Here is a 15,216-nt window from a genome sequence, read left to right on the forward strand (position 1 = left end):
GTTGTACAGGTGATTCTTATTAGCATCCCCTTTCATTCTCAAAAGTTTCCCTCTTTAGCTGATAAATTGTGCACACATTCCATTGATGGGTCTATCCCGGGAATTCCTCCTTTCTCCAGTTCCCTTTCTTTCTTCTTTAAAAAAAAAAATTTCTTGTTGTTGTTGTCATGGACCTTTATTGTATTATTTATTTATATGGGAGTGCTGAGAATCAAACCCAGTGCCTCACACATGCTAGGAAAGCACTCTACCACTGAGCCACAACCCCAGTACCCAGTTCCCTTTCTTTATTCTATGATTTTTCTTGGAGTTGGGGTCAAGAAAGCATCTTTTCTCTTCAATATTCCCTAGGCATTCAATAACATAAGACTAATCCAAGAATAATCCCAAACGTTTTCTTAAGATAATATAAAAATAAAATTTATGGGGTTATTGGTATGCTTTGAAATAAAAAAGATCTCTGAATGTTTTTTCCAGGAATAAGAAAAGTACAAAATACAGAGGAGAGCAAACATTTTATCTTTTTCTGTTATGAGGGAAACAGATTCTTCTGATGAAGAAGAAAACTCAGAAGTTATCTATGTTACAACTCAGAAAGGGTCCTGGCAATTCAATTCATAGAATCATCTTTGAGGTAGAAAATACAATGGCTCCATTTTGTCATTAGAAATTCATAGATTTATCCATTATCTCAAGCTACATCATCCTTTTTTTTCCTGTTGATCTCTTCTAGAGTTCGGAGGGTTTTTTGTTTCTTTGTTGTTACTTCTCTCTCTTTCTCTACCTTTTTAAGAGGCCCCTTACTCCCAGATCAGAAACACCACACACTGTCAATGCCAATGCCCATTACCAGCACCACTACTACCACAAAAGAGCAATGAGAAATTACTGAAATGTGTACACTTAGAAATGGTTAAAATGCTAAATTTTATGTCACATGTATTTTCTCACAATAAAAATTAAGGGGGAAAAAAAGAACAATGAGAAAATACTGAAGCAGCAATAAAAGAACCAATTGTCAAATAAAAGAGAAAGTGAATCTTTTATCCCCCTGCTCAACTCAAGTCTAGTGGAAGTCACTGATACAGCTGATATCATTATTATAATTAACTCTGCATCCAGAAAGAGTACACATTTTAATCAAATTCTGTCCCAGAGATAGCAAAGGACTTTAGAATTATGAATTCTTGAACTGAGTGGCAGAAACAAAAGTAATGTCTACTTTCATCTTGTGAAGAAATACACATAAATGAAAATGATTTGGAATTCTTACCAAAAAAACTTTTAAAATCATAATTCCTTTTCAAAATCCTATATATGAAACAAACAAGAGGAGGAATAGAAGGAAGAGGAGGAGAAAGAGGACAAAGGAAAATCTTTAGGAAACTTGTTCAAAAATAAAAATGACCATTGTCTGTCTGCTCAAAACCCTCTATAAACCTTAGCTGTTCCAAAATTTTACATCAAGAAGTTCAGCAGACAAACCACGTTCAGCCAGGCACAGGCAGCTGTGTGGAATACAGATGTCACAGATTCCATTAGCTCACAGACAGGGCAATGCCACTTAACCCCTGTTGCCTGCTCTGGGTGTGCTCTGGCCCTCCCTGGCCTTTTCACAGCTGTCTCCATCCTTCCTACTGCAAGGAGCTTCTGCCACAGTAAGAGTGATAATCAGTCACAGGAAGGTCCTGTTACTTTACATTAAAATATCAAAGAAGTAAAAGGTTTTTAGCTGTAAGTTTCAAAAGAGTTTTAAAACTTACAAAACATCCAAAACAGATGGAGAGTAATACGTATTTGTATACCTTATCATAGTTAACAAACATTGACATTTCTCCACATTAGCTTGAATTTTTCAAAATAAACAAAACATTTCAGTGAAAGAAGACTGATGAGTGCCACCTCCCCATGACCTTCTCCTCTGGGCGTGACAATGTCAATCACTGTGTGGAAGGTAGACTTTGTCCTTTTTGTCCTTGATTGTGTTATTTTGGTACATGTAGAGATTAATATCTTAATAAGCAACATATGGATTTAGAATTAATGATAATATGATATACTTATTTTGATATAATCTTAAGATACATTTTATATATTTATTTTGATTTAATATTTAGATAGCATTTTGTAACTTTGTTTCTTTTTATTCATTTATTTGGCTCAAATGAATTCATGTTGATAAATGTGTAACTATTGTCAATTCATTTTAAGTGGATATAGCATACCTTTTTATGACTATATTAGGCATTTATTTGCTTGTGTTTCTGCTGGTGACTGTTTGCCACCCCTCCCCGATTTTTCAAAAAAGTTGTTCTGAGCATCTTAGTGCTTAGCTCCACATGGATATAGGAAAGAGATATTCTATGCTGGCATAGAAAGCAAATAGCAAAATTTAGTGGTGGAAGCATCCATTTGAACTTTCCTAGTTATTGCCCATTTTCTGTCCAAGACAGTTGTACTAATTTATATCAGCAATAATGATATGAAAAGGTCCTCCCTCCTCCCCTGTTTCTACTCTTTAAAAATAATTTATTATAATATTATCACTTCTTAAATTTCTATAGCTCTTCAACAAGATTTATAATTTGTATGACAAGATGCTTATCTTACATTTCTATGAAACTTGCCCTGTTAATTTTAAGCTTTTATTCTTTTTTTTTTTTAACAATTAACATCAAACTTTTATGCTGGGAATGCCTTCTTGACCTTTGGTCCTTGGCCTACTCTTTATAGTCATGCCCCAGTATATTAGTCTGTTTTACATTGCTATAACAAAATATTGAGGACGGATAATATGCAAAGAGGTATATGTTTCCCAGAGTTTTGGAGACTGAAAGTCCAAGACGAATTGGGCCCTTTTCTTTGGCTTCTGATGTGGGCCTCATGGTGAATGGCATCCGAATAGGGACTGTATGCGAGAGGGGTCACATGGTGAAACAGGAAGCCAGAGACCAGGAAGGGATCACTCTTGGCTCTTTTTATAATAATTCACTATTATGGAAACTAATTGGGGTCTCAGAAGAATACTTTAGTCCCCTTCAGAAAGCAGCATCTTCAATGACCTAATTACATCCTACTAAGCCCCATGTCTTAAAGGTTTCATAACCTTTAAACATCATTACACTGGGGACCAAGCTTCCACCACATGAACCCTTCAGGTTATACCAAAACCATATCCAAATCATAGCACCTGTTAGCCAAACTTCCTTCATCATTGCAAGTCTGTTGCAGATCCAAAGCTGAGCCTCCCTCTCATTATCTCCCCTAATTACTCAACAGGACCCTGGACCCGCTATATCTTTTTCTGTGAACCACAGAGTTAAATTCCCATCATATTGTTCTGAGGATGGAACCAATTCCCATCTTACTCTCAATAGACTATTCTCTTCTACTGGTTAATTTAATGCTGTTTGAAGCCTCTAGACTGGCTTGATGGGCACCTCTCACCCAACCATCCCAGAGGGATCATGGTGGTCCTTTTCCAGTAATTCCCCTTTACCCCTGTCTATGGTCTACTTATCTCCCCCCTAGATTCCCTTATATGCACCTTAGTATGGCTGGAGCTCCCACTAGTATTCCAGGTTCATACCACCTCCACCTCCCTCAACAAGTGTGGGGCAGGACAATTGTGGCAGCTATTTTGGTGCAGTAGATGTTTCTTATGTGGGAAAAAAGTCAACATCAGCTACAGGAGGCCCAGTTAGTCATGGCCAAGGAACTATACTACCAGCTACAATTGAGAACCAATGGTCTTGAGACTCTTGCTGCCTCCCTTGGCTGTTGGGGGCCATGGTCTTAGACAATACCATTGTTCTCAACTATCTTTTGGCTTCCCAGGAAAGATTTTGTTCCCTGGTCAATAAATTCTGTAGATGATGGGTAGATGATGTTTGTTAGATAGCTCAGGTGCTCTGTGACTTTAAACAAACCCAGATCAATATTACTCAGATCATTACCCACATTCAAGAAATTCCTCTGTCCTTTGATTATTCTTCTGGTTGACTTCCACAGCCTCCAGGACACTTAACTCTCCTTATTTAACTCTCCATGGCCTTCCATTATTCTTCTTTGCATTCCTTTGGATTTGACTCCTCCTCATCCTCCTTCAGAAGATCTACTTGTTAACATCTGACTGACCATGGGGTACACTTTCCAGCCTGGCACTCTCTAGATTATTGACCACTACATTGTCAGGGTACTGAGTGTAGTAAAACACAAGAGACTCTAAAATTAATGGCAGACATAAGGCCAATGTAGGCATTTTACAAGCTGATATTTTGTGCGACTTGGCAGTATAGTGGAACCTAGACCAGAGCTTTTCAATCCTGACTCTGTAGTTTTCAAAAGACAAGGCCACCTCAGCACAGGTTAGAACAAACTTTTCTCTTACAAGAATAACTTAAAATTCCTTTATGAAACTGGAAACTGATACAGGCTGAATTGATGTATGAAGAAGGGGTAAAAATTGCCCAGACTAAAAATGATCCAATTGGTCAGTGGTCATCTGTGTCTGGCCCATGCTATGGCCTGCTGCTGCCGTTCAACCCATTCATACATGAATGCTATCAGAAGAAACTGCTGGAGCATTCATTGGTATCTAAGATTCATCTTTGTTGAGAATTGAACCAAAATAGAGAAGTTGCCCCAGGGTAAACTGGTTAACTAGAACCACATGGAACCCCAAACACAGCACATCTGTGTGTGTGTGTGTGTGTGTGTTTTTAATTAACTCTCACAGTTACTATTTTAATTTCTAACTCTTTTTATAGTCACCTATTCTTGCTTTATTCTTCCATTTTTAAAACATTATTTTTGTGGGTTTTTTTCCTTTCCTCATTTACTGATTTCCCTATTGTTTACTTGGAATTTCTTAATTGTCCTATTATATCTTAAAATTTTATTTTTGGATTTATCCTGGGTGGTAGTTGTTTTATTTGGGGGCTTTCTCTTTCTGTACTCATCCTTCTTTATCCAGAAGTTTTACAGTTGCCTCCTATGAATCCTTAGTTCTCAGTCCAGACTGGGTCTTCCTTTCCAGCTGGGGTTCCCTTTCTGCCAGGACAACCTAGACACAGGTCTCTGTCTGGGACAGGAAGCTGGGGTGAGGCCCCTTCTGGCTGGGTGGCCAGTTTGTCTGCTTCTCATGAACTGCCATATGCTGTGCTTATCCAACTCTTTTTTTTTTTCTTTTATAGCTTCAAGAAAACCATTCTCTAGTTTGGCACTGAATTGATTCTGACCCCAGAATGATCTGGAGCAACTTTATACCACAGGTTCGCACTTTCTCATCTGTGTTCTACTATTCTGTGTCATCACATGTCTTGATCCCAATAGAAAACACTAAATCCATCTGAGGTGTAAGATTCTGTAGTATGGGAACCTCTTTCTCTTTGCTTTGTTCCTCTTCTTTTTCTTTCCCCTCTGTGTCATCACATGTCTTGATCCCAATAGAAAACACTAAATCCATCTGAGGTGTAAGATTCTGTAGTATAGGAACCTCTTTCTCTTTGCTTTGTTCCTCTTCTTTTTCTGTCCCCTCCTCGCCTGGCACCAGATACCTTGACCCTTACTCTAGTGGGCAGGTTGGCTTTCCATTTTTCTCAGAGCTGTCATCTTTCTTTCCAACAAACAGAACTACAGCTAAAACGTTTACTCACAGATGTGAATTCCCATAGCTGTCATGCTCCCACTTCCCAGGGCCCCATTAGCTAGGTCATAGTTATATCTTGTCTTAACTACTTCAACTAACTGGAGCCAGGGGACTTCCTGAAGACATAGGAAAGGCAAATAAAGTCCTGACTAGGAAATTGGGGTAATAACTTTATTTTTTTTTCCTCTCACAAATTTCAGACTGTAAAATTATCTTGGGAAATGAGGCTGTTTGTATTTAAATATCACCTTGATTTTCTTTTAAATTATAGCCTCAGATGGGATTAAAATATAAATTCTGCTTTAAAAAAATCTTTTTTTCTTCCTTTTCTCTTTTTTCTTAATGATGCACTTACTAATATCTGGGAGAAATTTGGCTGATGAATTAGTACTTATGTGGGTACAATCTTCTCTTAGCACAGCTTGAGAAAAGCAGGACCAATCACAAGTCTCAATCACTGGAATTGATTTTCTAAAGGGAACACAAAGCAATTAAGAAACCAAGAAGACCATGCATTCTAAGTCTCTGTGTTACAAGAAAAACACTATGATTATCTAACAGAGCCTGTGAAAGGCTTTACACAGTTCATGATATACTTACCCCTACTGTGGTAGTGATTTCTCAAGATTCAATCCATACTAATTATAAAGCTTAAAATGTTGAAATGTCCTCATCTTGGGACATGGAGAGTGTGAAGGAGCTCAACTACAAAGTCAAAGAAAAATAGCTAGTATTTTTGTTTTTTGTTTATTTTTATACAAATGGGGTAGCAGAAAAGAATTGGTGGCTCCACTATGCCAATCACCTGTTTTGCACTCAACCTCTGCACCTACCCAACACCAGCTGTGGATTTTAAACCCACACACAGTGGAGCTAGAAATAACCATAGAGATCATCTAGTTCTCCAAACTGATCCAGTGTTTGATGGGACCAAAATGAAATCTATGAATTAATTTTCAAATCATCTAGGGACTTTTCTAAATATGCAGTTTCCTGTGCTTCCAATCCAGAGTTTGAGATGTTACACAAATACCTCAGGTAAGTCTGGGACAGTTGATGTACAGATATTTGAGTCTTAAATGACAGTCTTGTTCATTCGAAGGATGAGGAAATTGGCACCAGAGGTATATGTCAGAATCACCTGGAAAACTCAAGAATATGCTAATATTCTGAATATTCATAATAAGGTAAGTCAAAGACAGGTGGGGCTATGGAATGGTGAGACTCCCTCAGTCTCTTTGCCATCACGGTCAAGTTTACTCTGTACTCTAGTCTGAGAGAGGCTTCATCTCAATGTGTGTTTTGTGATTGCAAATGCAGGAACAATGTAGTAGGGCAAACTGAGAATGACTCTTAAGAATCTGAAATGAACAGATCAGATCACTGTGAAAGAGCAATGCCATTGATGTGCTTGGGAGTCAGACAGACTTGTGTTCAGATGAGACCAGGTGCTTTCAGGGTAGTATGGCCACAGATCAGACTTATGTTCAAATGTTCTTGCTACCTTTATGGACTGTGAGGCTCTGGATAAATTTCTCACATAATTGTTGAACTGTAAAATAGATATAATAGTGACTATTTCTAATACTTGTTATGAGGATAATTGTGACCATTCACATTTATTATTGTTGCCAAACAAGGTGAAAAAAAAATAAGCCCATAACGGGAGAAAAATTAAGCTTTGTGAAAGAGACACCTCCTCATTACGCCTACATTCTTGTTCTGCCTCTGGGTCACTCTTCAATCTGTTAGAAGCTAATTATTGACAATCTAGTTATTGACTGTCTCCTTTGGGAGATAGTTTGGTACTTAGAGAGACAGAAATTGTAAAATACGTTCCATGCCCTTTAGTTATTTGCCATTTGGAGGGGGAGGCAAAGGTAACAGCCAAATGGAATGCATACCATAATGAAGGGCAATGTAGCTACCATGCACTGAGACCTGGAGGAATCATTCTCAGTTCACAGCACAGCCTGAAACTTCCCAAGAAGGATAGGGCAAAAGGAGAGGGTGTTCTAGCAGGAAGACACACATGAGCAAAAGCAGAGGGTAGAAAGAGTTGTGGGCATGCTAGGAACTGCAAATGCTAACATGGAAACTTGAGCATGGGGGTTTGAGGGAAGTTGTTAGAATGAATGACAAAATCTCGAATATCCATCAGTGTATACGTGCTTCCTGTAGATATTTTTCCCTCTGATGGTGAAAGAAAGTCATCAAAGAAGTTTAACTAGAGATACAATAGGACCAGGCTGGCATTTTGAAAGTACTACTCTGGCAGGAGACTTTGAAGGAGAGAGTGTGCAATGTGATGCATGAAAAAAAGAGATGCAGAAATCCTCCAGGAGGGCAGGGCCAATAGGAAGGAAGAGTAGAGAGCAGGTGGGGCAGAGAGGAGATTTAGGAGGATTCAGATGCAGGAGATAAAGCACGATCTGAGTGATGGGACTAATGGATGATGGAAGTGACACAAAGGTTTCAGGCCTGAGAACAGGGTGAAGGGAAGCAGCTGTCTCTGGAATAGAAAAAAATAGAAGGAACTGCAGGTCAAGGGCCAGTGGGATTGTGAATGGTTGGGGGAATGGAGGAGCTGGTGAGAGATGAGTCTATTCACCTGTCAATTACACATTCACAGCACAAATTATTTTTTTAATCATTTGGCAAATGTTTATATATCGCCTTATTTTATGATTAATGTTTGTGATTGTATATGTTGACTTTTCAGCAATATTCTGCAAGGTACTCAAAGGCAGAAATATTAATTTAAATTTTTGCTTATATCACACCGTTAACTGACCCAACAGTTGGAGATCAAAGTTTATGTAAAATATTCATGATATAAAAAATATCAAATTTGGATATTCTGGTTTTGTTCATCTGTCACATCATTATTAGCATGATGTTTTTCCTGTTTTTTCCCCACATCATTTCCACTTTCTTTAGTGTCTAAAATGTCCACTTCCTTTACGTTTATAGCATAATGTCCTGTGTCTTAAATCCATACATTTTAAATGAACATTTAAAACAATGTTAGTTGTTCTAGTAACATATGTAATTGTTCAATTTGGCACTTTAAAAGCTCTTTATGATTTCCTGTAATTTCTCCCCTTCCTCCCCTTTCACTTAGTCTTTTTTATAGTTCTCTCCCACTCATTTTCATGTTCTTAACAGCCCTCCTAACCTCCTTCCTTCCCCTGCTAGTAGATCCTTTGTCCCTTTAAGGTTTATATTTCCTTATAATCATTATATTTCGCTCATCTATCAATTGTTTTTTTTTTTTTAAATTTAGCACTAAGGCTCATTATATGCCAATTGAAAGTCACAATGCCTCAAGTGACCACATCATGAAGGAGATTCAGGCAGCACAGATTAGGGGCAGAAATGGAGCTGGCCCTCTCAGCCAAGTCCACACTCCTGGCTCCTGCTGTCTCAGGCACTGATGCCCTTCCATGTCTCCTCTCTCATTCTTGAATTCTTCTCTCTTTAAGTCTTTCTAGGTTATAAAATATTTTCTACAGAAAGCCAGAAGAAGTACCTGAGAAAAAAAAACAGAAATCTTTCCTGAATTTTACAACCCATCAACTAGAGAATACTGCTTGTCTTTTCCTTGTAGCAAGGAGTCCTAATTAGTAGATAAACTGAATGGAGTGAGGCATAACTAGAAGACAGACACTTACAAATACAATATGTCATTCAATTTTCTCCTTACTTCTCATCTTTTTGTTTCAGGAATAGAAATATAGAGAAAAACCAAGCTCTGGAAAAATAAGTAATAAAATAGTACTAAAATTTACAAAATGATAGAAATAGTCATAGAAGATCACAGTTATGTAGGGAACCTCATTAGAACTATGGCATGTAGCTGAGACTGGTTTTTACAACTTATTGTGAAATACTTAAGGACTTTCCTTTCCAAAATGAGAAAGTTCAGTGTAAATATTTCATTTAAACAAACAAATAGGAATTATATTATAAGCTTGTTTACTGATCATTAACTACTCATAGGGGAAGAACTGGGTACTTTTATATTTAGGTGACAATTATAAAATATTTGTGGTGCATCAGTATAAATAAATAAGGAAACAAAAGTTCCTTAGGAAAGGTACATCCATGCCAGTGCAATAGGAATGCCCTTGTTACTACCCTGGAAGCTGAAAAGACACACATATTCATTTGTAATTAAGATTGCTGGCTCTGGTCAGACAGATGTTGATTGAAAACTTCTGCATAGCCAACTTACATGATTTTGTCTCTTTTTTTTAATTAGCACATTTTGGATCATAATAATAATACAGAATTCATAAAGATTAAATTTGAGCTTCTATTTGACTTATGTCCATAAGCTCCTGGGGTGAAGCATGTTCTCCTTTGCCAGAAAATATCATTCCCATGAAAACACTGAAAAACACAGTCCCAAGATCCCTGCCAGCTAGAGAAATTAGTATACTAGCCCAATAGCACAACTAATGGTAAGCATTTAGACACAGGTATGAAGGTAAGTGGTATCATATCTTGATGCACCAACATGCCCAGCTTGTATAGCTGGGACTCTGGGACAATGAGCAGTTGTCACATTTCTGAGTAGTCCCTTGCTTCAGTTTTCAAAGACCTCTCTCCAGTGATTAGAATCACTACAATGCTCTAGCTTAAAGACTTTGATTGGCATCATGTCAATTGAGGAAGTGGCTAAGATAGATCTCCTGCTGTTCTGCCTGTCAGGAACTCTATGATAAAGTGAACTACCTGAGTTGCTGATAAATGATTAAAAAACCACTGAGAGTAAATCTTCAAAAACAAAATATATAGAAAAGTCTAAAACAAAATCACTGTTAATCCATGACTTCTGAGTTCTGACAAAACCCAAGTTTAAAACCATTTTCTACAGCATCTTGATGGCCTTTACTGAGGCCTTCCAATGTGAAATAAGAATGATAGCACATAGGTAATCACTTGTTGGTTTGCAGTAAAGGGTAAATAAGACAATTTGGGCAACTTGGTTGTCAGAATGTCTGAACAGAGTGTGCTCTCTTGCAAAGCCAGTCCTTTCTCCTTCCTTTTCAACATTACCTTGAAAATCTTCCCAGGGTTTCTACTAATGACACATTTTTGACAGGAGGTAGAATTAAGGTAGGAGAACCATCTATAAAAATTACTCAATGGCCAGTGAGTAAGAAAATGAAAATATCAGTCAATAATTCATTGTTCCATTGGTTCTGTATTATGTATATTTATCGTGGGTTTGAAAGACAATCTTGGCTTTTGCTTTGTTCAAATTCTTCATGTTACAGTGTCTCTACAAACAGATTTTTCTAGTTAGTAACCTAAAAGTTAATAGTAAATTGATTTGCATCCAAGTCAAAGTAAACCTCTATTTAAGTTTCATAACTTTAAAAGGTCCAAATACCCTGGAAAAGATGTACTGATTTCATTGTAGGAAAGAGTTAAAATAATATTCTTTAAGTTTAAATAGCAGCTGATGGAATGATTAAATATGTATTTAAAGTGGCCAAAAACTGAAATCATATTATCATACTGGTAAAAACTCCTATTAACATCCACTGAGTTTTAACAAATGAGTTGATTAGAAGGAAAGAAAAGAGGAGCATGTTCACAAATGCATCTTAATGCTCCTGGGTTTGCACAGACCTAATGTATTTTTGCCATAGCATCCTGGAACAAAGAAATCACTGGCTGCATTCCTTAGCAATGGTGTACTTTCCAGCTAACAAATCATACACTCAAACCATTGCTTTTTATTTATTTACTTGTTCTTTGTTTCAATGAATTTACATTCATTTTTTTGAAAATTATGGGTGATAGAATGTCATGTGTTCATATGTCAAAGGAGAAGCACAGTTAATGTACCATCATGATCTAAATTTGCCTTGATTATTTAATTTCCTGTGTTCTCTGCCGAGCAAAGACCTTATGCCTGGACTAATGCAGAAATATTCAACTATAGCAGGGGTCCAGGTATGAACCAAGGTGTAATCATGATAGGATTCATGATTCATTCATTTCCCCAGGTCTGGGGAAAACCATGGGACCCTGGTGGGGTGGAATAGAAAGGGAAGGCATCATGCCTATTAGATGGAATATCAAGTTCTCTGTGGAGTGAAGGGGGAATTCAGACTATAGCCCTGGGTTGGTGCCTCTGTTTTGCCATATGCTGTGGCTGCCAGTATACACTGGGGCCTATTCTCAGGAAAAGGGATCTCCCCCTGGGGTGCTGCAACTGGTAGGTTGTCTCCTGTCAGGCAACCTCCCACTGTGAAGCAGGGCCTAGTCCCTTTGCCAGCATTGCAGGTGGAATAGACCTTAGCAGAGTCTAAAAGATCTTTCTATAACTTCACAAGGATTTCCCTTAGAGATTCCCAGATAGGAGGCAAAGACTTCTGACAGAGGTGGGGGGGGGGGCATGGTATTACAATTAATAGGATTTTATCTTGTTAATCTTGAATAATGCTTGCTAGAGAAGAACATCAGCAATGTTCTCTTCCACTAAGAGAAGCAGTTGTGCATCGTGGCATGGTGGGAATTGCCCCAGCTGTGGAGTCAACCACTGGGAGGCCCAGGATGCTGCACTTACTGAGAGCCAGAAGCTGCTTCAAGTAAGTGCTTGATGAACATTTACCATATGACCCTCAGAGTAAGCCTGCCATCATTCCAACTTACATATGATAAAACAAAACAGAAGAACAGAGAAACCATGGAACTTATTCCTGTCACACAGCATGCAAGTGCTAAATCTGGGACCTGAGGCAAAGATGCTGGCTCCAAAGCCTGTTTTCTTGCCACCAGGTGACACTTGTGGCTGGCATAGAGAAGGTGCTCACTCACTAAGTTTTTTTTTTTTTTTTTTTTTTTTTAATTCAAATCACTTCACCATGAGATTAAAATGCATTGAGTTTATTATTCTGGACTTAGTACACTGATTATTTTCTAAAGCAAACAGACAAATGCTTCCAAGAGCAGCAATAATGAAATAAAATCCAAAATTACCATAACACGATACAATGATTTATTAAAGTTTCTGATTAGACAAGGAAAATTACCTCATGCTTTCACTATCTCCTTATGCCACAAGGAAACTAAATTTCCAGGACGTTCTATGACCTGCACCAAGCTACAGAGCTGGACTCTGAGATTCCCCATTATTCCTCTCGCTCTCTACTCCAGCGTCACATTGCTGGGATGTTCCCTGGGGGTGGGTAACTTGAACCAGAAGATCTCAAGGGCTGAACTTCATCTGTTCTTCTTCTCATCTAGTTGACAGAGAAAAATTCCAATTGACTGGGATATTCAATGACTCTGGTTAATCATACTGAGAATCAACTAACACTAACCATTAAAAAGGAGGAAAAGGACCAAACACAATGAAAAACCATCCTGACTTCAAGCATAAAGTATCACCACTCATTCTGCTCTGCGCCAAGCAAGTAAGCAACAGGAATAAAGGACAATTAATATAAATCAGGAAACCCACCAGCAGTCTCCAGGTTTACTTACCTTAGCGTGGAGGACGAGAGGAAGCGGCAGTAGAACCAGCACACTGAACACCACAAGGAGAAGTTGTCGATAAGCCAAAATATAACTGAGGAGTTTCATTGTCTAGAGCAGGTGGGTTGGAAAGCATCTTCCTCAAATTAAGGCAGGTGTTAAATAACCAACCTGGATTAATGTTTTTCCAGCACACCACCTTCATTCACTGCCCTAGTCAGACTAACATTAGTTAAAATTAAATCTCCTTTTTTATTGTTTTACTATCACAATTAGAATAGAGAGATAAGCCCAATAGCATTTGCAAGAAATCAAAAGGAAAACTGTGTTTCCCTTTCTTTTTTTGTACAAGTTAACTCTAGACTGAGAAGCCCAGGGAAGGCAGAATGGAGAAGTTGGCTGCCTTTGCCCACACTGCGTCCCGTCAGTCCCCTCTGCCCTTTTGATGTCTCAGTATCTCCTAACAGGAGTCATCACCGCACTGTGGTGGTGTATGAGCCCATCTCCACAGGAGTCTCCAGTGTCCTTTCTAAGAAAGTCTATTATCCATTTCTGAATTGAAATGGCAACTCCAGTAGTAAGTATCTCAGTGTATGTCAGTGGAAAAAGGAGAGTTTTGGGTGTTGAGGAATTTTCCAGGTGCTTTGCAGATTGTGTACTGAGGCAGCCTTCTGCAAAAATAATGGAAGAACCATACACTACTGTGTGTCTACATGAGGATGAAGGGGACAGCCTCGGGAGGAGAGAGAAAGGAGGGTGGGTAGGATTGGGGTGCAAATGATGAAAGCCTGTTATATACATTTACAAATATGACACAACGAAGCCTCCTCATCTATATAATTAATACAAACTAATAAACAAATCAATGGCAAATTTCCTCTCTAGGTTGAAAGCAAAGTTCTGTGTATCTCTTAGAGCCTATTGTCATTTTGTTAGGAAACCAAAAGTAACCATAAAATCTTACACAAGCTTTCTGCTTTTAGACCTTCATAGGCTTGAATTGATACACACTGCTGATGTTGACGTTGTAATTATCAGGAAATCTGCATGGAGAAGAGGCACTAGGATTATTCCAAGGTGTATATATTGTGTGTGTGCAAATACACATACATGCATACACAGGCATGTGAGTATGTGTGAAGATGGGAGCTGTTCCAAACTATATTTTGAAACTCCTTAGAGATAGGGGCTCTAGTTAGTTTCTCATTGTGATGTGAATTAATTATGCATTAAACTTCTACTAAGTAACTACTGTGCACTCAGCCTTGGGTATAAAGAAAACACACTCCAAGCCCTCCTCTAATTTATCATTAGTTTTTCTTGACACAAATAACCTTAGTCCTATGTAATCTATGACTAGCATTTAGACCTTATTTCTGATTCTACATGAATGTAACTCTGATTTCTTTTCCTGTCAAGGAAATAATTTCCTTTACCAGCACTCACCATATTAATATAAAATAAACAGCATTTTTCTTTCTTAAAAAAATATAAATTTCTAGACAAATTACAATGCAGTGGTTCAGGAAAATCAGACTAGTAAACAGAAAAATAACTTTCCAAATCAGAAAGATGTATTATATCACAGATGTCTCAGATGAAAGAAACGACATTTACTAGTAATAAATAGTGAGCAATAATAAATAAATAGTAACAATATAATGTTTAAAAAACACATTAGAAGAACTGAATTGCTCAAATGAGTCGTGATACTTATTTTTTTTTTTCATTATCACCCTGTCCTGTTCATTGCATGCTTTTTTTGGTCTATATTCTGAAGAAACCACTTCTGTTCTCAGATTTCTTTAGGCCACCTGGTGAGACCATTTGAACCTCACTTTCTTATCTTAGATGATTTTACCTAGTGAGATGACACCAAAAAATAAAAAGGCATCTTTGTGACATTTAAGGGAAATGAAGGCCCATACATACATGCAGGGAACTGTGGCACTTAAACCAGGCAGAGGCTAAAGGAAAAGCACTTGACATTTATTAGCGACTCTGTTCTGTGCCTCTCTTCTGGTGCCCATTTCTCACTAGAGGAAGACTCAGGACCCTCCTATGGAGAC

General features: G+C 38.0%; 1 protein-coding gene across 1 annotated transcript in view; it reads right to left on the reverse strand.

Moving 5' to 3' along the window:
* Window positions 1–13,255, reverse strand: part of Slc13a1 (solute carrier family 13 member 1) — an 86,225-nt gene extending 72,970 nt beyond the window's left edge. Inside the window, exon 1 of the mRNA XM_026388727.2 lies at window positions 13,157–13,255. Coding sequence (XP_026244512.2) covers window positions 13,157–13,255 — 99 coding nt within the window. The remainder of the gene's footprint in view (window positions 1–13,156) is intronic.
* Between the last annotated feature and the right edge of the window lie 1,961 nt (window positions 13,256–15,216).

The sequence above is a fragment of the Urocitellus parryii genome, chromosome 3 (assembly GCF_045843805.1).
Source record: "Urocitellus parryii isolate mUroPar1 chromosome 3, mUroPar1.hap1, whole genome shotgun sequence".
Classification (NCBI taxonomy): Eukaryota; Metazoa; Chordata; class Mammalia; order Rodentia; family Sciuridae; genus Urocitellus; species Urocitellus parryii.